This window comes from Phyllobates terribilis, unplaced genomic scaffold, assembly GCF_046119375.1.
Source record: "Phyllobates terribilis strain yellow unplaced genomic scaffold, ASM4611937v1 Scaffold_2__4_contigs__length_985480577, whole genome shotgun sequence".
Classification (NCBI taxonomy): domain Eukaryota; kingdom Metazoa; phylum Chordata; class Amphibia; order Anura; family Dendrobatidae; genus Phyllobates; species Phyllobates terribilis.
Genome location: NW_027362762.1, coordinates 358,207,317 through 358,232,692, shown reverse-complemented (window position 1 = coordinate 358,232,692; position 25,376 = coordinate 358,207,317). Strand labels below are relative to the sequence as shown.

At 44.8% G+C, this 25,376-nt stretch overlaps 1 protein-coding gene across 4 annotated transcripts; it reads left to right on the top strand.

Moving 5' to 3' along the window:
- Window positions 1–1,732: 1,732 nt before the first annotated feature.
- On the top strand, window positions 1,733–11,643 carry TCEANC (transcription elongation factor A N-terminal and central domain containing). 4 transcript variants are annotated; one of them, XM_073670473.1, is made up of 2 exons: window positions 1,733–1,839; window positions 10,519–11,643. In XM_073670473.1, exon 2 carries the CDS (start codon window positions 10,526–10,528, stop codon window positions 11,549–11,551), a length of 1,026 nt encoding a protein of 341 aa, XP_073526574.1. In that variant the 5' UTR covers window positions 1,733–1,839; window positions 10,519–10,525; the 3' UTR covers window positions 11,552–11,643. The 4 variants fall into 4 exon arrangements, with proteins under 4 accessions (XP_073526574.1, XP_073526572.1, XP_073526577.1 ...); XM_073670471.1 differs by having other exon boundaries at window positions 1,775–1,891; XM_073670476.1 differs by lacking the exon at window positions 1,733–1,839 and adding an exon at window positions 1,940–2,237.
- Window positions 11,644–25,376: the final 13,733 nt, after the last annotated feature.

Here is a 25,376-nt window from a genome sequence, read left to right as displayed (position 1 = left end):
TGGGGTGGTCTGTAACTCTCTATCTGCTCTCCATGTATAGTGCCAGGTCTTTCACTCATTATCTGCCCTCCATATGTAGTACAGGATCTATCACTCTTTACATGCTTTCCAGTTGTAGGGCGAGATCTGTCATTTTCTATCTGCCATCCATGTGTAGCCTGGCTAATATCACTCTCTACCTGCCCTTCATGTATAGTCCAACGTCTGTCACTCTCTATGTGTAGCGCAGGGTCTGTCACTCTCTACCTGCGCTCCATATGTAATGTGGGGTCTGTCACTCTCTACTTGTCCTCCATCTGTAGTTCGGGGTCTGTCACTCTCTTCATGCTCCATGTGTAGTGTACATCACCATGTACCTGCCTGTGTAGTTCAAGGTCTGTCATTCTCTGATTGCCCTCCATATGTACTGGAGGTTCTGTCATTCTGTACGCGCCCTCTAAGAGTAGTGCAGTGTCTGTCACTCTCTACCTGCCCTCTATATGTAGTGCGGGGTCTGTCACTTCCTACCTGCCCTCCATATGCAATGTGTGGTCTGTCACTTCTTACCTGTCCCCCATATATAATGTGGGGTCTGTCACTTCCTACCTGTCCCTCATATGTAATGTGGGGTATGTCACTCTCTACCTACTCTCCAAGTGTAGTGTTGGGTCTGTCACTCCCTATCTGCCCTCCATATGTAGTGTGGGGTCTGTTACTTCCTACCTGCCCTCTATATGTAGTGGTTGGAATGTGTAGTGTGGGGTCTGTCACTCTCTATCTGAGGTCCATATGTAGTGCAGGGGTCTGTCACTCTCTACCTGCCCTCCATGTGTAGTGTGGGGTCTGTCACTCTCTACCTGCCCTCTATATGTAGTGCAGGGTCTGTCACTTCCTACCTTCCCTCCATATGTAGTGTGGGGTCTGTCACTCTCTATATGTAGTGTGGGGTCTGTCACTCTCTACCAGCTCTCTATATGTAGTGTGGGGTCTGTCACTCTCTACCAGCTCTCTATATGTAGTGTGGGGTCTGTCACTCTCTACATGTAGTGTGGGGTCTGTCACTCTCTACCGGCCCTCTATGTGTAGTGTGGGGTCTGTCACACTCTACCGGCCCTCTATATGTAGTATGGGGTCTGTCACTCTCTACCTGCCCTCCATGTGTAGTGTGGGGTCTGACACTCTCTACCTGTCCTCCATGTGTAGTGTGGGGTTTGTCACTCTCCTCTCTACCTGTCCTCCATGTATAGTGTGGGGTTTGTCACTCTCTACCTGCCCTCCATGTGTAGTGTGGGGTCTGACACTCTCTACCTGCCCTCCATGTGTAGTGTGGGGTCTGACACTCTCTACCTGTCCTCCATGTGTAGTGTGGGGTTTGTCACTCTCCTCTCTACCTGTCCTCCATGTATAGTGTGGGGTTTGTCACTCTCTACCTGTCCTCCATGTGTAGTGTGGGGTCTGTCACACTCTACCTGCCCTCTATATGTAGTATGGGGTCTGTCACTCTCTACCTGCCCTCCATGTGTAGTGTGGGGTCTGTCACACTCTACCTGCCCTCCATGTGTAGTGTGGGGTCTGTCACTCTCTATATGTAGTGTGGGTTCTGTCACTCTCTACCTGCCCTCTATATCTAGTGCGGGGGTCCTGTCCTCTCTCCCAGCAGACTGCAGTGTTCTGTGACTATGAAGGTTCCTCCCTTTCCTGCTCTTTATTATATTACTGTGGTTAGGCTGAGTGGAGAGCTGACTTGTCTGTCAATGGAGCAGAGGTTCAGTCCCATATCTTGCTGTGAGGAGTGGGGTGGTGACTATGAGAACACCACACCTCCACTGCTTCTACACGATACAGAGGCCCTCCCAGCATGTGAGTGCAGACATCATCATAGCTGGGGGAAGCAGCAGGGAGGAACATGCCGGTCAGTAGCACCTCTGGGGATCCCTTCCAGCTCCTGTGCCCTGAGCCCCCCACACCACTGCTAGCACAATGTACAGCAGGCCGGTAATGAATACAAGCAGCTGTGCACTGTGATAGCACTGACCACTGCCAGCACTGCACTCCTCTGCTTCACTCACTGCAGGGTGAGGCATCACTCAGGCCTGACCTGCTGTGTTGGGCAGTTGTACCCCTCCCCTACCCTCAGCAGTTCTTCTAAGCTTCATGTAACTATTTCACCGCCAGCTTAGAAGCCAGTGCCAGCTCTCTGCAGTCTTTGTGGGACACTAAAGGCAAATTCTTACAATAGTAATTCTCACCTATGAAAGGTTTGTTTTAAAAACTGACAGCGCACAACATGTGTTATTTAATGGAAATGCTCACAGATCTGTTATAATGGGGCTGTCACGGAATACATTGAAGGGGTTGTCCACTACTTTATATGATCCCCCAATGTATTCCCCCAGGGTCCATAAGTGTTTCTCTATATACCTTGTGGTGCCTTTTCTGCCTGTGAGTGGCGTATCACTGACTGCTCACAGGCTCTGACATCCGTTGATGTCACGACAAGTCCGGATGGCAGCCGAGGGTCCCTCTTCTGCGTTACACCGGTGGCTGCTGGGTTGTGGGTGGGGTTACCCCGCGCGTCACACCCGGCATCCACCGCGCGCTCTGCCTCTCCCCATTCATTGGGAAAGAGCGTGGTGGATGCTGGGTGTGACGTGCTGGGTAACCCCGCCCACAGCCCAGCATCCACCGCGGGGAGCGCGTCACTGATGTCACGCCTCACTTGACATGACATCACGTGATGCCTCTGAGCGGCCAGCGATAGCGCCGCTGAAAGGCAGAAAAGGTACTGCAAGGTATTTACAAAAACACTTCTGGGCCCCGGGGGGGTACATTGGGGGGTTCATGTAAAGTAGTGGACAACTTCTTTAAATTTACCCATAGGAGTATGACGCTGAAGTCTGTTTCTTATTCGGCAATGTCTTTTTCTCTGTTTTTTTTTGTAGGTGTAACGACAAAAATAAAAAATACAATGCAGCGAGGTGCCCTGATGTGAATACACTTAAAAGGAGGTACAAAAGTTATAAAACTGTCACAAACATGGGCATCAAAGTGGGCACTGGAGGACATTATTGAAAGGGTTAAATGATGTTGGGCCAGTGATCTCACACTGCAGACTCCTAGATCAGAGTGCCCCACATCACATTCAGGTGAAATGGGTTCTGGGCATCAGAACGGGCATTAAAGTGGGCAGACAGTAGATTTTGATGATCTGAATAAGTAACTGGTGTTTGTCAGGGGTTAGATGACGTTGGGCCACTGATCTCACCCCAGCATTACATACAGAGTGGTGGCCCGCAACAAATTCAGGACACTCTAGCCTTTTAACCCCTGAAAAATACCAGTTACTTATTCAAATCTGTGAAAAGTGGCTATTTGCCTGCTTTCATGCCCGTTCTGATACCCAGAACCCATTTGGGCCAGGGTGGAGTGACCTGAATTTGATGGGGGGCACCCTGATCTACGTGTTTGCAGTGTGAGATCAGTGGCTCAAAATCATTTAACCCTTTCAATAATGCCCTTTAGTGCCCACTTTGATGCCCATTTTTGTGCCAGTTTTATGACTTCTGTAGCGCTTTTAAGCATATTCACATCAGGACACCTCGCCTGTAAAAACAGAAAAAAAGACATTTCCGAATAAGAAACTGATGAATAAGAAATCAACTTCAGCCCCGAATAAGAAACTGGACAAATAAAAAACCAACTGCAGCATCGTCATAGGAGTGCTAATTATGAAAATGAACACACCAAGGCTAGGGTCACACAACCGTATCTTGTCCCTCTGAGAAAAACGGTACTGTAATGCTATTTAGACTGATCAGAGTGGGATCCGGTTTTCTTGGATGTTGAAAATTAAAAAATAAAAAATTCTCCACGGATCCATAAACATGAATGGGCGAGTGCCATCCGATCGGAGGCAAATCAGACATGTGCACGACATCATTGAATAACATTGATGCAAGCACGATTCTTTATTTTGATGGATCGCATTCAGACCGAAACTATGGTCCTGCAATACGCACTCTTCCCAGGTCCAACAAAGCCTCTCCACTGCTGCTCCCATCTTGTTGACAGGCTGCAGAGTTAATATCTTATCCACATCACTGCTGCAGCCAATCACGGCTCAGCGTCCCACGCCGTCTACGTTGGCAGAGCACTTGCACTGTCCCCGCTGTCGTCTGTCAACAAAGACCAGGGCGGAGGCACATTGCTGACCTACGAAAGGTGAATATTGGTGTAGTTGTAATTTTCATTAGCTGCACACCTATGAATAAATAATAATTATTCTCAATCTATTTAACACATCTGTGTGTGGGTTCAGTTAATGGTAAAGAATTGCCCCATTCTGATCAGTTTTTGTGACTGAGAATCTGCCATTCAATGTATAAGGTTCTGTTAAAAAGGGATTGCACACAAAAGCTATTCATTTTCAACTAATCTGTTTTTTTTATCCTCAAAAATTAAGGTGGTCAGAATGTGCCTAAGTGTTAAGGGGTTGTCAAGGCTTGCTATACTAATAACCATCCGTAGGCTATGTTATCAATATCAGATTAGAGGGGTCCGGTAACCTCACCGATCATCTGTTTGCAGCTCCTGCTGTGTATGGATATGACAGAAGGATATAGAAGCTGATCTTCATTATCCAACAACGACCACTAAGCTCTGTTCAGAGTCTGATCCATCTGCATCCACTGTCAATATCAACCTGCCCCTGTAAACTGTTGGTCGGTGGGGATGCAAGACAAAAATAGTAGTGCTAAAATGTTTTTAACTGAAGTGTCTCTTTAAATCCAACAGAAAGCTGTCATAATTGCATTGGCAAATGTGTGGTATATAAAATAAAGTGATTTATATCCAAGTCCATAGACAGTGAGCTGCTTATCACAGGAGGGGGCGTTGACAGACTACTCCAGCAATGTTAATATCTTAGTGATAAATCCTTCACAGGTAGTAAACAACAGCACGCTCTTTGACAAGTTACACATCTATGAAATCTGTGTTTCAGCCTCTATCTGTAAAGCGCCATGGATTAAATGGCGCTATAATAATAAATAATAATCTCCTGCTGTCTTCAGATTACATGGCAAAAACCTGCTGACAGATTCCTTTTAAACGACAAGTCTGCAGTCAGATTGACTGCAGACTTGTGAATCCTCACACTGCGCGCTGTGAGGATTCTTTGGTGCCGGCTTTGGGAACGGCGGTCATGTGCATACTCCCGGCCATATTCCTATTAAACTGTTCCGGCCTTGGTCAATACACACTAGATGGAATGTGGCCTGGAGCATGCATATTGAATACTTGTGGTCACATGAGTCGGCACCAGAGAATCCACACAGCATGCAGTTCACACAATGTGACGATGCACAGGCCTGCAGACTTGTAGTTTATGATCAGACACCCCTTTATTGGTTACCCGAGGAATGCTCTGCCATGCTGAATGCACTTGGGCACACAAATCATCAAGATCCGCCTCTGGCACTTCTTTGTAATTGCTCATCAATGACGTCCCAGATGTGCTGGGGACGGGAGATAAGTCCAGAGACGCTGCAGGCCATGGTAACATGTTTAGGCCACACCAGCTGCTCACAGTAGCATGAGCAACATGTGGCCTGGCATTGTGTTTGAAACAGACTTACCACTGGTCCCATGACCAATTCAATGTAACGCCGGGCTGTTCTTGTACCTGGAATGAAGACTCGAGGGATCCATAAATTAAGCTACCCCACACAAGAATCCCAGCAGTAGGACCTGTGTGATGTTCCCTCTTGAAGGCTTCTTCATGGCATTGCCCATGTGGACTTCAGACCAATCTCCAGTTATCATTGCATCCAAGACAAAAGCAGGACTCATCACTAAAGAGGACAGATCTACATTCCCGCCTTTATCGCCATCTTGCTCTGTACCATGATAGCCTTTGAAAGCTGTGGGGTGAAGTCAATGAAGAGGCCTTTTACCTGGGAACATGGGCATAATGATCATGGTCTCATGGGGTGCAACTGCGTCCAGAGGGATAGGGGGCCCACTTGGATTTCCGGGCAGACAGTGCTTCTAACTATACCCACGTTTTCATGATACAGTTAAACACTATGGCGGAGCAGCCATGCTGCATCACTAACTCTGGTACGTCACAAGCCTAAAGTCTGTGACCTATAAGAGCCTGAGGAAAGGGATAACTTCCAAAGTTGAGACAACCCCTTTAAGTGAGTAGTGAGGTTCATGACCAAGTAAAGCAAAATTCTCTGAACTTTGCTTTTGCGCCTTGATTGGGAAGGGGGGAGGTGACGGGTTACATATGTGGACTAGTGAGGTTTGTGTGCCAGGGCTTCTTTTTAGTCCAAGTCTAACCCTGGTGTCAGTCATTGAGTGTGCGGTCCTCTCCATTTCTAAGCCCAGATTAGATGAGCCCTTTAGTCAGTTATTTCCCAGAAAACTATGCCTCTGTCTGATTAGCTCTATAACATCCTATCTCCAGGTATAGCAACATGTTTGATGTGACAGGTTCACTTGAGGTTTCTGCTTCTTGATTGTACTTATGTGACTATCCATAGAAAGCACTACTGAGCTTCATTAGGACTGATACAGTGAACCATTTATTATAAAATACCGCCCCCTGCTGGTGAAGGCTTTTAATGCAGGTATTATGTGTATGGAGCGCGCTAAATCTTTGACAATTTCGGGGGCAGACTGGTTCAAATTTTACAAGTGGGAACTATAAATGTGTACTGCACTATAATGAGACTAATGTAAAAAAAAAAAATATATTGTTTATATTATATATAATAATCAGGTCTGTGTAGCTGTAATAGGTGTATTACCCTGCTGCCTCCTCCACACCACTGGAGCTGCCACCTTACCAACACCCACCGGACCTATGCCTTACCAACACCCACGGGACCTATGCCTTACCAACACCCACCGGACTTATGCCTTACCAACACCCACGGGACCTATGCCTTACCAACACCCACCGGACCTATGCCTTACCAACACTGGAGCTACTGCAACCCCTCAACCTACTGTCTCCTTCCCCATCATCCTGTAGAATGTAAGCCCGCAAGGGCAGGGTCCTCTTCCCTCTGTACCAGTCTATCACTGTTCGTTCATTTACTGCAAACGATATCTGTATTTGGTATGTAACCCCTTCTTATGTACAGTAATAATAAGGCTATGTGCACACGATGCAGAAATGCTCAGGATTTTTTCCTGAGCGTTTCTGCATCTCCCTGGCAGAAAAAAACGCATGCGGATTGTACATGCGGATTGTACATGTGTTTTTCCTGCCAGGGACATGCGGATGTGAAGCGTTCTTCACATGCATTTCCACATGCGGGTTGACAAGCGCTTTCCAAGCGATTTTAGCATCACTTGGAAAAGTGCTTGACAACTTGGTCACACTATATAAATCCATGGAAACGGCATGGATTTATATAGTGTGACCCGAGAGAATGTCAAAAAATAAAAAAATAAACCTATACTTACCCCCCGGAGTCTTGCTGCGCTCCTGTGCTGGCTGCCAGCAGATCGCGGTACGCTGTACTGAGGGACCTGCCGTCACATGACTGTGATGTCACCGCAGGTCCTTCAGTCCTGCGCGATCTGTAGGCAAGCACAGGGAAGGAGTCCGGGGGCCGTCGGAAGGTGAATATAATCTTTATTTTTTATTCTTTTTTTTACAGGTACTATGGTACCCGGGTCCAGAGGAGAGTCTCTTGTCCTCCACACCCGGGTACCATCCGCACATTAGAACGCGCCAATTACGCAAGTACAGATGCAGTCTTGCGGAATTGGCGCTTTCTAATGCAAGTCAATGGCGGCAAAAACGCAGCACTTCCGCAAAATAATTGGTAATGCTGCGTTTTTTTCCGCAATGATAATCCGCAGCGGAAATTTCCGCAGCATGTGCCCAGCACATGCGGATTATCATTGGGGAACATGGCAGACCTTCTACCATGCGTTTTTTAAGCGTTTCTGCAGCGCTTTTGCCGCTGCGGAAACGCTTAAAAAAACGCATCGTGGGCACACAGCCTAATAATATCAGAAATATGACTGGTAAGATGGAAAAACAAATTGAAATGTCTGGCTTCCTAAATTGTATTTTTTGCGGATGCATATGAGTATACCTGTATACAAATTTCCAGGTTTGCCAGTATCTATTTCTGTAACATTAGAGCCGTATGGTAACATTAGCAAGTTATGGTAAAATCACAGGATTATTCAGACTAATGTAACGTCAGTGTTTCCATATGGGGATTAACCCCTTCACGACGTGGGGATTTTCCATTTTTGTTTTTTGCTCCCCTTCTTCCCAGAGCCTTATTTTTTTCCCCCCATCAATATAGCTATTTGCAGGCTTGTGTTTTGCGGGACAAGTTGTACTTTTGAATGACACCATTGATTTTACCATATAGTGCACTGGAAAACAGGAAAAAAATTCCAAGTGTGGTGAAATTGCAAAAAAAAGTGCAAATCCATTATTTTATTTTTTACTGATTTGCCAATATGATTCTCCAGGCGGCCATTTTTTTTATTTAATTGGTGAAAAAAAATTCCAAAGTTTTTGTAAAAAAAATATATATATATATATAAGCGGCGGCATTTTCCGAGACCCGTAGCGTCTCCATTTTTCGGGATCTGGGGCCGGGTGAGGGATTATTTTTTGTGCCCTGAGCTGACGTTTTTATTGATACCATTTTGGGGTAGATAGGATGTCTTGATCGCCTTTTATTGCAATGTTGCGGTCACCAAAAAACATAATTCTGGCATTATGATTATTTCTGGTTACGCCATTTACTGATCGGATTAATTATTTTTATATGTTGATAGATCTGGTGTTTCTGAACGTGTATTTTTTTTTTTTATTATTATTGTTTCATTTTGAATGGGGCAAAAGGTGATTTGAACGTTTATTTTTTAAAATATTTTTAAAACATTTTTTTTCCACTTTTTACTTGCTTTAATAGTCTCTGTAGGAGACTTGAAGCTGCGATCATCTAATCGCTTCAGGATCCTGCTTTGGGTAGCAGAAATCATCATCTCCAACAACGCCGGTGTTCATCGGAGATCTACAATGACAAGCAGCGCATAGGTCGTGAAGGGGTTAAGGTCGGGGTGACTGATAATCAAAAACAATCTTGAGTGGATCAGAGTTTGATGAATGCTGCCATTATACATTATTAGGCTATGTTCACATGTCCAGTACTCATCCATTAGAACGGATCCTGCAGCAATCTATTGGCAAAAAAAGTTGTGCAGACACAACTTTTTAATTTGTTTTTAAAAAACTGATCTCTGCTGGATCCGTTTTTTTTTTTTAATAGGCTATCCCCCCGAAACAGTAAATGAGTTTCTCTTTCTCCTTCTCTGTTCACAGATCAAGGCTATTTAAAGGGAATCTGACATCACCATAAACGCTGTTTACTAATCTGCAGGTAAATAGCCTTAAAACCCTGTGTAGCCGGATGACCTGGTGTGTGGCTACACAGAGAAAATGATGTTTTGATGACGGTGTAATCATTGTATAACAGCTCTCTCTTAGTCACAGGGGTGGTACAGGGGACTGATTACATCACTGCTCAGTATACAAGGAGCGCCGCTGTAACCACTCCCCAGCACTGAGTGACAGTTCACTCTGCCCACACACGCTGCAGGCAGGCTGTCATTCAAAGTGCCACGGAGAGAGACGTTACACCCTGATTAAAACTTAATTTTCTCTGTGTAGCTGACTACACAGGGTTTTAAGGCTGTTTATCTGTAGATTAACTCAATATCTGCAGGTAAATAGCGTTTTTGCTGATGTCAGGTTCCCTTTAGAGGGTCAAACATTGACTTGTATGATGGCTACCTCTTTTAGGTGGTATTTGAGATGAGCTCTCTTGCAGCGCAAAAGAAATTAGGTGCACACTTTTCTCCAATTGCCAATAAGACTCATTTCTCAGCTGGTCTCTTCTAGAAGAACCGTACTTACCTGGTGTGGCCAAGAAATGCACTAGGATTTAGGCTGAATTCAGATGGGCATATCTCATGTGGACTATAATGCTCGGACTGACCACGAGTCTCCTGATCCAAACTTATAGCCGCAGAGGTACATGAGGATGTAAGTTCTGGTCAAGACCAGTGGCCAGTTTGAGCATCGCAATCCATATATACACCATGAAATATGCCTGTTTGAACGCAGAGTCGGTCATAGACTATAGGGAGAGACGTGACTAGTCTGGAGCTGCTCCCTGCATCACTATAGTTGACTGACAGGTGTGTATACCTCCCAGCATCTGGAGTGTGGACCACACTGGACTAGTCACGTCTCTCTCTATGGCCCCTGGCCGGCACTTCAAACTAAGTTTTTTCTGAAATGCTCTGGCAATTGTGCAGCTAGGCTCTGAAATGCTGCCCGTGGTTTGGCCAGCATGAATCAAGTGACATTCCCTTTAAGCTGCCAGTATCTATTGCCTGAAATCTATTTGATTTGTAGTAATATTTGATCTCTTCAGGCTAATTCTGCAATTGTTAAGTGATCACTCATTTCTTTTTGTGTCTATCCAGCATAGGAATGTTAGACTCGGAGGGAATTAAGGAGCTGATCTTCAGAGCTTTACAAGTGGAGAGTCTTTTACACAACAGAATGTATGAGGAAATTGAATCCCATCTCTCTTACTTTGAAGAAGCAAAAGTCAATTGTGCAAACCTACAGCAGACTGATGTCGTCAGAGTTGTGTACAGAGTACTTAAAAGCTGTCCGCCAGGAGCACTGAAAAAGAAAGCAAAGTGCTTACTCTCCAAATGGAAACTTTTGTACAAAGACAGCTGTCTTCATTCCAGCACAGTTCAGGAGAAGTTTATGGGTGAACTAGAGAGGAATGACAATGCAACTGTGACGCAAACTCAAGACAGTGCACAAAACGTGACAGTTCTCGAGAGTACAAGTGGTCATTCCTCTACTGAGACTGAAGAACTAGAGCAAAATCTGAGGTCAAGTTCTCAAGCGGTATGCAGTAAGCAGCACAGTGCAGGTACCCAGAATCAGCAGAGAATGAGTGTGGAGGGCTTGAGAAAGAAGTGTGGAGAACTCTTGTATCAGGCTTTAGCTGATCCTTCACAGTGTCATGAGAAAGCCCAGGAGTATGCCAAGGAGCTTGAGGAAAGCATCTACGTTCTGTATGCTGGGAATGAAAAGAAATACAGAAGCTGCGTTCGTAGTAAAATTTCCAATCTGAAAAATCCAAAAAATATGCACTTGAAAACTCTCATTTATTCTGGAGCTCTAAACCCCAAAACATTTGCTGGAATGACTGCTCTGGAGATGGCAAGTGAGGAGCTCCGAGACCTCCGAGCCACCTATACTCAGGCTGGTGTCCAGGAGCATCAACTTCCCCAGCGCACCGATGGAGTCCAGACTAGGAAAATTAAATGTAGGAAATGTGAAAGGTTTAATTGCACAGTAACCATGATTTCCCGAGGGACACTCTTTCTGCCAGGCTGGGTACGTTCCGGGAACCCAGACGAAGAGATGATGACATTTGCCATTTGTAATGAGTGCGGCGAACAGTGGTATCATAGCGGATGGATATGTCTGTGAAATGATTAGGAATATGTGAACTTTTATATTCTTAGAATTCACATAGCAATATGGGATAAGTCCGTGTGATAATTAAATGGTTAATGTTTTAATCTGTGTTTTTTTAAATTAATTTTTTTGTTCCTAACCTGCTCATAGTTACCATTTTGAAATAATGGTCTATTTTTTTATCTGTTTTCTGTGCAGGCAATACAGTCTACTGTTACATTTAAAGAGACTGTCCACTACTTTTACATTGATGCCCTATCCTTAAAATACTGCTGTTTGATCTTCGTTGTCGAAGATGACTATGACTTCAGGATTTAGAGGAGGATCAATGGCTGTGGGTTCGGAGGTGACTGATGAGGCCAATCCTGGCCCTGAAGGCTCGCCCACATACGTGACATAAGTGACTAGATGTTGTCGGGACAGTAGATGCCGCTTGTGCCTTATGCTATGCACAGCTCGTTTTCTTTTTGTCTCAGAGATACTCCTATTTTCAGCTGCACGTGCTCCTGAGTTGATTGCCTCGCCAAGCTGAACAGTCCAGGGCAAGCTTCTCCCATTCGTTGATGTTGATTCCAAGGTTATCCTTAAAATAGGTCGTCAATGTCTGATCAGCTGGGGTCCAACACACAGCACCCCTGCTGATCTGCTGGCACCCTCGCCGGCCAGAAGTACTTACTTGCGGAGCCGGCCATCTACTTATAGTGGCCGGGGCATGTTACTGCACATCTGCCTCCTATTGATATGAAGAGGAGGCGGATGTGCAGTACCATGTGGCAGCCACTACAAGTAGTTGACCAGCTCCCCAAGTAAGTACTTCCAGCCGACGGCCGCTGACGATAACAGCTGATCGGCGGAGGTTCCGGGTGTCGGACCCCGGCCAATCAGACATGGATGACATATCCTAAGGATAGGACATCAGTCGAAAAGTAGTGGACATCATCTTTAAGTAACCATTTTAAGGGAGTGTACCACCAGAAAATGACCTGTTGTTTAACTCCTTAGAGACGATCACTGTACATGTACAGCGTAAGTGCGTTATCACTGTTTGGATCGAGTTCAGGAGCTGAGCCTGCATCGTGCAGCGTGGGTAACACTGTGTTATATAGCCGGCATTCAACAGTAACTGATGTGATTGGCGCTAGCTCTGATCATGTCAGTTTAACCATTTAAATGCTGTCAAGTCATTTAAAGGGAACCTGTCAGGTCCCCCCATGCCCTCCAACCGAGCAGTATTCACCTATGTATCAGCAAATTCCCTGCCTAACCAGCTGTGTATAATGTTATTGAGTGGGCTGACTAATCTGAGGCAACTAACGCCCCATCAACTATTCAAAGCCCTCATTAGCATAGCAAACGGAGACTATATAAATGCGTTTTTAAACTTTTTTCACTAAGTAACGTTATACAGGGCTGGTTAGGCAGGGAATTTGCTGATACATAGGTGAATGCTGCTGGGTTGAAGGCCATGGAGGACCTGACAGGTTCCCTTTTAAACTCTTCAAGATGGTGATCATCACTTCTGATGGCCACTGGCACTTCATGCAGGATGACAATTAGTTGCCATAACAGCCAGGCGCCTTCTGAAGGCCGTCATATCTGCCATGTGAAATTTCTTATGAAGACCAGCTTGTCACAATACACAGTAATACTGATAAAATGCAGTGTATTGCATATGCTATTAAAAAAATCGCAATTTAAGTCCCCTAAGGGGACTAATTAAAAAAGGGGGGAAAATAATCAAAAAGTATTTTTAAAAAATATAAAAGTTTAAATCACTCACCTTTCCCAAATGTAAATAGCAAAATGTGAAAAATATGTGTATCTCCCCCAGTCATACAATAAATCTCCCCCCCAGCCATACAATACATATCTTCCCCCAGCCATACAATAAATCTCCTCCCACAATAAATCTCCTCCAGCCATACAATAAATCTCCCCCCACCCATACAATAAATCCCCCCCTACACATACAATAAATCTCCCCCCTACACATACAATAAATCTTCCCCCATAGTAAATCTCCCCCCAGCCATACCATAAATCACCCCCCACAATAAATCTTCCCCTCCATTACATCTTCGGTGTCTGTAGCTCTGGAGCACAGAGCACTTACCACCAAAGGCTGCCTCTGTTGCACCGGTGAGTGATGTCAACAGCGTGATCACAAGACTTGACCACGCTGCTGGCGTCGCTCTGACCAGGCGGTCAGAGCTTCAATTCTACTCGTGTCTGAAAGACGTGAGAACAATTGAACACTGGGAGCCCTCGCGCTCCAGCTTCTCTGAGCCGGCTGGCAGCTTGACAGCCGGCTCAGAGAACTGCCAGCTCTCAGTCCGGGGGCGGCAGAATGCAGCCGCCGGGGGAAACACCTCGGACCGCCACATTAGGCGGCCCAACTACGCCCCTCTGCCGGCTGTGCCCAGGCACATGCCCTGCCTGCCCCCCATAGATACGCCTGTGTCCGGCCCATAGCTCTGAGCAGCTCATAAAAGAATAACATGGATTTCTCTGGAATAAGACATCAGATCACAGGTACATTTTTACAACAGGTATAAAATTCTATTCAGCTTCCTATGACCTCCATGCAATATAGATGGCTTAGGAGGGCTGATCCTACTGACAGATTCACTTTAAGCATAAAGAAGGACAATGAGGCCAGGAAATGATGATGTTCCCCACAGAGCCATAATGGCAATATGAACAAGTCTGTCTGGGGTTACATGAAGAGACAGAAAGAAATGCACAAATCTACATCCACAGAAGATCAGTGGTTAGTTCTCCAAGATGTTTGGAGCAGCCTCCCTTCTGAGTTCCTTCAAAATCTGTGTAAGGCTGGGTGCCCACGTTGCGTTTTTCAAGCGTTTATGCTGCGGAATTTCCGCAGCGTAAACGCTTGTTAAACGCTAGGTAATCCGCACCCCATGGTCCCCAAGGGGATTCCGCATGTTCTATGCACATGCTGCGGATTTTTCCGCAGAGTTTATGCTGCGTACAAAAATCCGCAGCATGTCATTTAATTTTGCGGAAGCGCAGCGGAACTCCCGCCATTGACTTGCATTGAGACGCATAGAAACCGCGACTGTACATTTGTACAAGCGGCTTCTATGCGTCTCTATGTGCGGATAGTACCCAGTTCTGGAGGAGAGAAGACTCTCATCCAGACCTGGGTACCATTCTACCTGTAAAAAAAGAATAAAATAACAAATAAAGTTTATACTCACCTGTCCGGCGGCTTCTCTCTAAATGCCGGCATCGCTTGAGGACTTGCGGTGACGTCACAGTCATGTGACCGCAGGCCCTTCACCGCTCTGTCTCGCGATATGCCGGCATCCAGGAAGCAGAGAGGAACGAGCGCTGCAGCCACGCCGGGGCCTCGGGGTTGAGTATAGCTTTATTTGTTTTAATTTTTACGGTTCACACTGTATAAATCCATGCTGTTTGCATGGATTTATATAGTGTGACCTAGTTGTCAAGCACTTTCCAAGTGATGCTATCGCCTGGAAAGCGCTTGTCAATCTGCATGCGGAAACGCATGTGAACCCGCATGTGGATCCGCATGTATTCTGCAGGAAAAACGCATGCACAATCTGCATGCGTTTTTTCTGCCAGGGAGATGCAGAAATGCTGCAGAAATTTTCTGCTTCATTTCTGCATCGTGGGCACATAGCCTAAGTGTACCTAAAATAATTGATGCTGTTTTGAAGGCATATTCATTTGATTTAGATTTCTTTTTTGTTCAGTCACTTTGCATTTTGTTAATTGATACAAATAAACTACACTGCTCAAAAAAATAAAGGGAACACTTAAACAACAGGATATAACTCCAAGTAAATCAAATTTCTGTGAAATCAAACTGTCTACTTAGGAAGCAACACTGATTGACAATCAATTTCACATGCTGTTGTGCAAATGGAATAGACAATAGATGGAAATTATTGGCAATTATCAAGACACCCTCAATAAAGGAGTGGTTCTGCAGGTGGGGACCACAGACCACATCTCAGTAACAATGCTTTCTGGCTGATGTTTTGGTCACTTTTGAATGTTGGTTGTGCTTTCACACTCGTGGTAGCATGAGACGGATTCTACAACCCACAGAAGTTGCTCAGGTAGTGCAGCTCATCCAGGATGGCACATCAATGCGAGCCGTGGCAAGAAGGTTTGCTGTGTCTGTCAGCGTAGTGTCCAGAGGCTGGAGGCGCTACCAGGAGACAGGCCAGTACACCAGGAGACGTGGAGGGGGCCGTAGGAGGGCAACAACCCAGCAGCGGGAACGCTATCTCCGCCTTTGTGCAAGGAGGAACAGGAGGAGCACTGCCAGAGCCCTGCAAAAGGACATCCAGCAGGCCACAAATGTGCATGTGTCTGCACAAACAGTTAGAAACCGACTCCATGAGGGTGGTATGAGGGCCCGACGTCCACAGATGGGGGTTGTGCTCACAGCCCAACACCGTGCAGGACACTTGGCATTTGCCACATAACACCAGGATTGGCAAAGTAACCACTGGTGACCTATGCACTTCACAGATGAAAGCAGGTTCACATTGAGCACATGTGACAGAGTCTGGAGACGCCGTGGAGAGCTATCTGCTGCCTGCAACATCCTTCAGCATGACCGGTTTGGCAGTGGGTCAGTAATGGTGTGGGGTGGCATTTCTTTGGAGGGCCGCACAGCCCTCCATGTGCTCGCCAGAGGTAGCCTGACTGCCATTAGGTACCGAGATGAGATCCTCAGACCCCTTGTGAGACCATATGCTGTGCGGTTGGCCCTGGGTTCCTCCTAATGCATGACAATGCCAGACCTCATGTGGCTGGAGTGTGTCAGCAGTTCCTGCAAGATGAAGGCATTGAAGCTATGGACTGGGCCGCTCATTCCCCAGAGCTGAATAAGATTGAGCACATCTGGGACATCATGTCTCGCTCCATCCACCAACATCACGTTGCACCACAGACTGTCCAGGGGTTGGCGGGTGCATTAGTTCAGGTCTGGGAAGAGATCTCACAGGAGACCATCCGCAATCTCATCAGGAGCATGTCCAGGCATTGTAGGGAGGTCATACAGGCACGTGGAGGCCACACACAAACTGAGCCTCATTTTGACTTGTTTTAAGGACATTACATCAAAGTTGGATCAGCCTATAGTGTGTTTTTCCACTTTAATTTTTGGGGGGTGACTCCAAATCCAGGCCTCCATTGGTTAATAAATTTGATTTCCATTGATGATTTTTGTGTGATTTTGTTGTCAGCACATTCAACTTTGTACAGAACAAAGTATTCAATGAGAATATTTCATTCATTCAGATCTAGGATGTGTTATTTGAGTGTTTCCTTTATTTTTTTTAGCAGTGTATACACTTCTAGTTTTGAAAGCATTTTACTTTGCAGCATTTTTCCATCTGCCTAAAATTTTTACACAGTACTATATGTATAGATTATAGGCTGGCTGAAATCAGTACTTTTCTCCTAAGAACTGTTGCATTACCGTGAATACCATGAATACAGCTGGTTTTGACACATAGGTTGTTTTATAGAAGTATCTAAGAAGAAAAAAAAGAAGTGTCTTAGGCTGTGTGCCCACTATGCATTTCTTAAGCATTTCCGCAGCGGCAATTCCGCTGCAGAAACGCTTAAACGCTTGGTAGAAGGACTGCCATGTTCCCCAATGATAATCAGCATGTGCTGTGCACATGCTGCGGAAATTTCCGCTGCGGATTATCATTGTGGAAAAATCCACAGCACTACCAATTATTTTGCGGAAGCGCAGCGTTTTCGCCGCCATTGACTTGCATTGGAACGCATGGAATCCGCATCACTGGATCTGTACATGCGGATTCCATGCGATTTCAATGTGCGGATGGTACCCGGGTCTGGAGAAGAGGAGACTCTCCTCCGGACCAGGGTACCATAGTACCTGTTAAAAAAAGAATAATAAAATAAAAAATATACATTATACTTACCTTCTGATGGCCCCCGGTGTCTTTATCTGATGCGTCCTGGCTTGCAGGCAGCTCGCGGTGGACTCAAGGACCTGCCATGACGTCATTTAGTCATGTGACGGGTCACGCGACCGCTGATGCCGGCAGGTCCTTTAGTGTACCGCGAGCTGCCGGCAAGCCAGGACGCATCGGATAAAGACACCGGGGACCATCAGAAGGTAAGTATAATGTATATTTTTTATTTTTAAACATTCTTTCGGTCACAGTATATAAATCCATGCCGTTTGCATGGATTTATACAGTGGTGGCCAAAAGTATTGGCACCCCTGCAATTCTGTCAGATAATACTCAGTTTCTTCCTGAAAATGATTGCAATCACAAATTCTTTGGTATTATCTTCATTTAATTTGCTTGCAAGGAAAAAACACAAAAGAGAATGAAGCAAAAATCAAATCATTGATCATTTCACACAAAACTCCAAAAATGGGCCAGACAAAAGTATTGGCACCCTCAGCCTAATACTTGGTTGCACAACCTTTAGCCAAAATAACTGCGAACAACCACTTCTGGTAACCATCAATGAGTTTCTTACAATGCTCTGCTGGAATTGTAGACCATTCTTCTTTGGCAAACTGCTCCAGGTCCCTGATATTTGAAGGGAGCCTTCTCCAAACTGCCATTTTGAGATCTCTCCACAGGTGTTCTATGGGATTCAGGTCTGGACTCATTGCTGGCCACCTTAGAAGTCTCCAGTGCTTTCTCTCAAACCATTTTATAGTGCTTTTGGAAGTGTGTTTTGGGTCATTGTCCTGCTGGAAGACCCATGACCTCTGAGGGAGACCCAGCTTTCTCACACTGGGCCCTACATTATGCTGCAAAATTTGTTGGTAGTCTTCAGACTTCATAATGCCATGCACACGGTCAAGCAGTCCAGTGCCAGAGGCAGCAAAGCAACCCCAAAACATCAGGGAACCTCCGCCATGTTTGACTGTAGGGACCGTGTTCTTTTCTTTGAATGCCCTTTTTTTTTCCCTGTACACTCTATGTTGATGCTTTTTCCCAAAAAGCTCTACTTTTGTCTCATCTGACCAGAGAACATTCTTCCAAAACGTTTTAGGCTTTCTCAGGTAAGTTTAGGCAAACTCCAGCCTGGCTTTTTTATGTCTCGGGGTAAGAAGTGGGGTCTTCCTGGGTATCCTACCATACAGTCCCTTTTCATTCAGACGCCGACGGATAGTACGGGTTGACACTGTTGTACCCTCGGACTGCAGGGCAGCTTGAACTTGTTTGGATGTTAGTCGAGGTTCTTTATCCACCATCCGCACAATCTTGCGTTTAAATCTCTCGTCAATTTTTCTTTTCCGTCCACATCTAGGGAGGTTAGCCACAGTGCCATGGGCTTTAAACTTCTTGATGGCACTGCGCACGGAAGACACAGGAACATTCAGGTCTTTGGAGATGGACTTGTAGCCTTGAGATTGCTCATGCTTCCTCACAATTTGGTTTCTCAAGTCCTCAGACAGTTCTTTGGTCTTCTTTCTTTTCTCCATGCTCAATGTGGTACACACAAGGACACAGGACAGAGGTTGAGTCAACTTTAATCTATGTTAACTGGCTGCAAGTGTGATTTAGTTATTGCCAACACCTGTTAGGTGCCACAGGTAAGTTACAGGTGCTATTAATTACACGAATTAGAGAAGCATCACATGATTTTTCAAACATTGCCAATACTTTTGTCCACCCCCTTTTATAGGTTTGGTGTGGAATTATATCCAATTTGGCTTTAGGACAATTCTTTTTGTGTTTTTTCATTGAAGACAAATTAAATGAAGATAATAATACCAAAGAATTTGTGATTACAATCATTTTCAGGAAGAAACTGAGTATTATCTGACAGAATTGCAGGGGATCCAATACTTTTGGCCACCACTGTATAGTGTGACCAAGTTGTCAAGCACTTTTCCAAGTGATGCTAAAATCGCTTGGAAAGCGCTTGTCAACCCGCATGCGGAAATACATGTGAAGAACGCTTCACTTCCGCATGTCCCTGGCAGGAAAACGCATGTACAATCCACATGCGTTTTTTCTGCCAGGGAGATGCAGAAACACTCAGGAAAAAATCCTGAGCATTTCTGCATCATGAGCACATAGCCTAAAACAGATCCTAAATGTGATGTACAGCATTTTGGTGTATTACAAGCTAGAAATCTGGCGTACTGGCCTGAATACATCTGTGCCATTTGAGCATTCTGTTTTGTGACTGCCCAATCCCTTTCAGAAAGATTTCTGGTGAATGATTTGTTTTTGTTTAAAAAGACTATACAAATATGATGATCATTGGGTGTGGTGCTGCGCCTGATCCTCTCGGGCTACGTTCCCACAATCCGCATTTGGTGAGTTTTTGATGTTGCAGATTTTCTGCACCTATTTGATAAATTCGTTTACTTGCATTTTTCCTTCTATCTTTGAGTGCATTTTTTACACGCATGTTCATGTTTTTGATGCTGCATTTTTTGCAGGTCATTTTTTAAACAAAGCTGCTTTGTTTTCGATATTTCCTGGTATTTGGCTTTGACAAAACTTTGTTGATACATGTGTGGATTACATGCCTTTTTAATGAATTTTCGCTGCATAAATATATTAAAGATGCACATGCGTTTTTTTTCTGTGGATTTTCCACATGTAATCCAAGTCTATGGGGAAAATCTGCAAATAAAACTCATCGCAACCATAACGTGTTGTGGATTTCAAACACGCACCGAGGTTCAATTGCGCTGAATGGGCATGAGATTTCTATGAATCCCATCCACTTTGCTGGAACTGTAAGACGCTGCGTTTTTTACGCCTTAAAAATAGGCAGCACCAAAACTCATTGTGGTGACTTAACGATCAAGTAAAGGATGCTGCCTATCCAAGGAAACTTTGCATATCAGATGTCTTATATGAGCAATTTAAGTAAATCAGTAACAGAGTCCATACTCCGTACATAGAAGTTTAATAATTAGTGAACGCCTCCAGTTAACCTGAAAAAGGAACACAAACAATTCTTGTAAGGCGAGGCTAAGGTGTTTTCCAAGATTATAACAACCATAATAAGATGCATTAACAAGGGCATAGCTGCACATGAAGACTGCATAATTCCACCTTCTACCACAGCATAGGCACCATGTACAAGTTACAAATGGAGGCGTGATTTATTTTTTTACAAAAAAAAAAGATATCTCCGTGGAGATCTCATTTATATGTATAAATACATGCATGGTCAATACAAAGGACTAACACACGACTTATTCCTTCCAAACACCATACTAAGGACCAGGGAGCACTCATTACGGGAGGAAGAAAGACGATTCCAGAAGCTAATTAGGAAAGGGTTCTTTACAGTTAGAGCAGTCAGACTATGGAATCCCTACCATAAGAGGTAGTAATGGCCGACACTATAACAGCTGTTATAAAAGGGTTGAATGATTTCCTCAGTACACATAACATTGTGGGTTATAGGTAATTTAGTGACAAAAAATGTATAATTGGTGGAGAAAGGTTGAAATTGATGGACCTAGATCTTTTTTCAACCTCTTATAGAGGTATATAATTACAAGTGTTTCTCACTAAATTAGAATATCATCAAAAAGTTAATTTATTTCAGTTCTTCAATACATAAAGTGAAACTCCTATATTATATAGAGTCATTACAAACAGAGTGATCTATTTCAAGTGTTTATTTCTGTTAATGTTGATGATTATGACTTGCAGCCAATGAAAACACAAAAGTCATTATCTCAGTAAATTAGAATACTTTATAACAACAGCTTGAAAAATGATTTTAAATCTGAAATGTTGGCCTACTGAAATGTATGTTCAGTAAATGCACTCAATACTTGGTCGGGGCTCCTTTTGCATCAATTACTGCATCAATCCTTGGACCACTGAGCATCAGTCCAGGTCTTTTTCTCCTTGGCCCAGGTAAGACGCTTCTGGTGTTGTCTATTGGTCATGAGTGGCTTGACACAAGGAATGCGACACTTGTAACCCATGTCCTGGATACGTCTGTGTGTGGTGGCTCTTGAAGCAATGACTCCAGCAGCAGGCCACTCCTTGTGAATCTCCCCCAAATTTTTGAATGGCCTTTTCTTAACAATCCTTTTAAGGCTGCGGTTATCCCGGTTGCTTGTGTACCTTTTTCTACCACACTTTTTCCTTCCACTTAACTTTCCATTAATATGTTTGGATACAGCACTCTGTGAACAACCAGCTCTTTAGCAATGACCTTTGTGGCTTACCCTCCTTGTGGAGTGTGTCAATGACTGCCTTCTGCCTTCTGCACTTCAGTCAAGTCAGCAGTCTTCCCCACGATTGTGGAGCCTACTGAAACAGACTAAGGGACCTTTTTAAACGCATCAGAAGCCTTTGCAGGTTTTTGTTAATTATTCTAATTTACTGAGATAATGACTTTTGTGTTTTCATTGGCTTTAAGCCATAATCAACATTAACAGAAATAGATCACGCTGTTTGTAATGACTTTTTGTATTGAAGAACTGAAATAAATTAACTTTTTGATGATATTCTAATTTAGTGAGAAGCACTTGTATGTACGGTAACTGTCATTGAGCTACTATAGTAGCTAGGAAGAAAACAAAATATTGGTTATTTAGTTTGAAAAAAGACAACTAAAGGATGACCTTATAACAATATAAATATATCAAAGGTCAGTCCAGAAATCTCCTCCATAATCGCCTTATACTAAGAAATATAACTATAAGTAAGGGGATATCCACTAAATCTACAGGAAAGTTTATCATCATAGACCAGGATTCTTTACTGTAAGGGTGATGATGAAACCGTGAGAATGTGTTGTATTCTTTTCAATAGGACACAACATACAGAACTGTGATATTCTGCTTCTTACATTGCTTACATCCAGCTGCTGCTGGAGCAGATGTCCACTGATTGGTGGGTGTGCCGGATGTCAGACCCCCACAATTTCACATTGAATAATAAGTAATGATGAGCGAGCATATTCTGTTAACCCTTTCGGCGAGCATGCTCGGGTGCTCGCCGAGTATCTTCGGCGTGCTCGGGTGTTATGTTTGAGTCACTCCGTGCTCATGACGAGCATGTTCGCTCATCACTAATAATAAGTCATCAGTGTTAATCCTGGACAAACCCTTTAATGTAATAACAATAGAGAACAAATGGAAGTCAGCTCACCCTCCACGGATTTCAGCGTGTCGAAGCCAGGAACAACGTGTGGTCACACGTGGAATCAGTGCAAAAAAGTAGAGAAAAATTCCAGCTCCAAAAAGTTATATTAAAAAATTCCAAGTTTTTATTATATCATTTTAAAATCTGATGAGGTCACAAGGTACATGGAAATTCACATATTCACATAGCAGTTTCCAATGCCAACCAGCGTTCTTTGTCAAGCTACGACAACCAGCTTGACAAAGAATGCTGGTTGGCGTTGGAAACGCGTTGCTATGTGAATTTCCATGTACCTTGTGACCACATCAGATTTTAAAATGATGTAATAAAAACTTGGAATTTTTTAATATAACTTTTTGGAGCTGGAATTTTTCACTTCTTTTTTCCTTTTATGTAATATTTGGCCATATACATTTTGTACACTTATGCCATTGTAATTGGGACAGATATCTTTTACTTTGATTGACGGCCTAGTTTAGGTTTACTAATGAGTATTTGGTCAGTATTCGGGCAGTATTTTTTCTGGGAGCCAAAACCAGGAGTGGGTGATAAATGCAGAATTGGTGACTTGTTTCTATTATACCTTTTCTCTGATTGTTCCTCACCTGGTTTTGGCTCCCACTCCTGGGAAAAAATACTGACCGAAAACTGACCAAATACTGATAGTGGGGCCGTGGTCTTAATGTGAAAATGGCAGACACCCAAATGGAAACAAAAGCACCGCATCATAGCCAATAGGACAAAACCTAACCGTAAGCTACATTCCCATGATAAGTATATGGTGAGTTTTTGATGTAGATTTTCTGCACCATTTTGCACCTATTATGTATATCAGGTTACTTGTGTTTTTTTTTTTCATTGCTTTTTTTACATGCATTTTTGCGTGTCGTTGGTATGTCATGTAAATAAAACTGCTTTGTTTTTTATACTACCTGGTATTTGGCTTTGATAAAACCTCATTGATACAGTCATATAGTGATTACATGAATTTGTAGTGCGTTTTACACCTGCAGCTTTTCTGCAACTGATGCAATTCTATGGGGAAAATCTGCACATAAAAATCAGCGCACAGCAAGAGAAATCGACATGTTTATGTTGTTTGAGTAAAAAAAAGCACAGTGGGCCCGAGATTTCAATTTTGGGCACATTAAACTCATCTTAAAGGGATTGTCCATGACTTTGCTTATCTTTCCCTATGGGCAAACAAAAATAAATGGCTCAGAATGGTCATGGACGGCTCCTGCCAGCGATTCTGCTGCTTTATTAGACCTAATATCAGATAAGCAGCTTCTCCTCTTCTGGTCTGTCCTGTTGACTGGGAGTCACTGCCGACGTCATGCTGATCATTCATGGGGCTTCTATGCCAACTGCAGGGAGCCGGCTGTCAGAGCCGGGAGGAAGAGAAGAAGCTGCTCCGTCAATATGATGACACCAGAAGCCACAGAATCACCGGCAGGAGCGGTCCGTGATTGCTCGGAACTGGCAGAGATCGTAGCCGGGCAGGACAGGCAGGTAGTCAGCAATTACATGCCTGTAATTATTTAGTTCCATGGAGAAAAGCAGAGTCCCAGATAACCCTATAAGGCCCCCTTCACATGTCCGTATAATACCTGTGTCATCATTGTTTTGGGTCAGTGAGCCATTAGTGTCATCCCCTCTCCATGGGATAAGGAATAACTTTCTGACAGCTGGGACCCGGAGCGTCCTGAGAAGCAGGGAGCCCTGTGAGAGTGGTGCGGGGAGCCCTGTGAGTGTGGTGCGGGGAGCCCCGTGCGAGTGGTGCGTGGAGCCCCGTGCGAGTGGTGCGTGGAGCCCAGTGCGAGTGGTGCGGGGAGCCCCGTGAGAGTGGTGCGTGGAGCCCCGTGAGAGTGGTGCGGGGAGCCCCGTGAGAGTGGTGCGGGGAGCCCCGTGAGTGTGGTGCGGGGAGCCCCGTGAGTGTGGTGCGGGGAGCCCCGTGCGAGTGGTGCGTGGAGCCCAGTGCGAGTGGTGCGGGGAGCCCTGTGAGTGTGGTGCGGGGAGCCCAATGCGACTGGTGCGGGGAGCCCTGTGCGACTGGTGCGGGGAGCCCTGTGCGACTGGTGCGGGGAGCCCTGTGCGACTGGTGCCGGGAGCCCTGTGTGACTGGTGCCGGGAGCCCTGTGTGACTGGTGCCGGGAGCCCTGTGTGAGTGGTGCAGTGATCATGTGCACGCCCGCTCCATTCCTTCTTGTGGGAGTGCCGAAGAGCAGCCAAATGTAACACTGGGCTATTTCCAGAGGGCCCACTAAGAATGAATGGAGCGGCAGTGCAATCACTGCACCATGCCTACACACCTCTTCACAGCAATTGGAGCCCCAGAGATCGTTAACTTATCCCCTATCTCATGGATAACTTTCATACTTGAGAATACCACTTTAACTGTGCTTGGGGTTAAAAGTTTACCGAAAACGGAAGCCCCTTTTAAGCGCCAGTGTGAACCTGACCTTACACTATGGGCTTCTGGTAGCTCATAGTTATCCTTGTTGTCAGTGGCTCACTACATGAGCCTGTATGTGCACTGCGCCTATGATAATAAGACCGTGAGAGGAAGCAGAGTCTGAGCTCCGAGGCTCCGGATGTGGTCTGTTATACTGGGAGCAGACACGTGACAGGGACTTAGCCGGTCACATGATCCTCCCCACCCTCACTGGCTGCTGACACCACACTACTGTCAACAGCGA

Bases quoted from the DNA above. Each gene is read 5' to 3' on its own strand.
- TCEANC (XM_073670473.1), top strand. From the start codon at position 10,526: ATGTTAGACTCGGAGGGAATTAAGGAGCTGATCTTCAGAGCTTTACAA.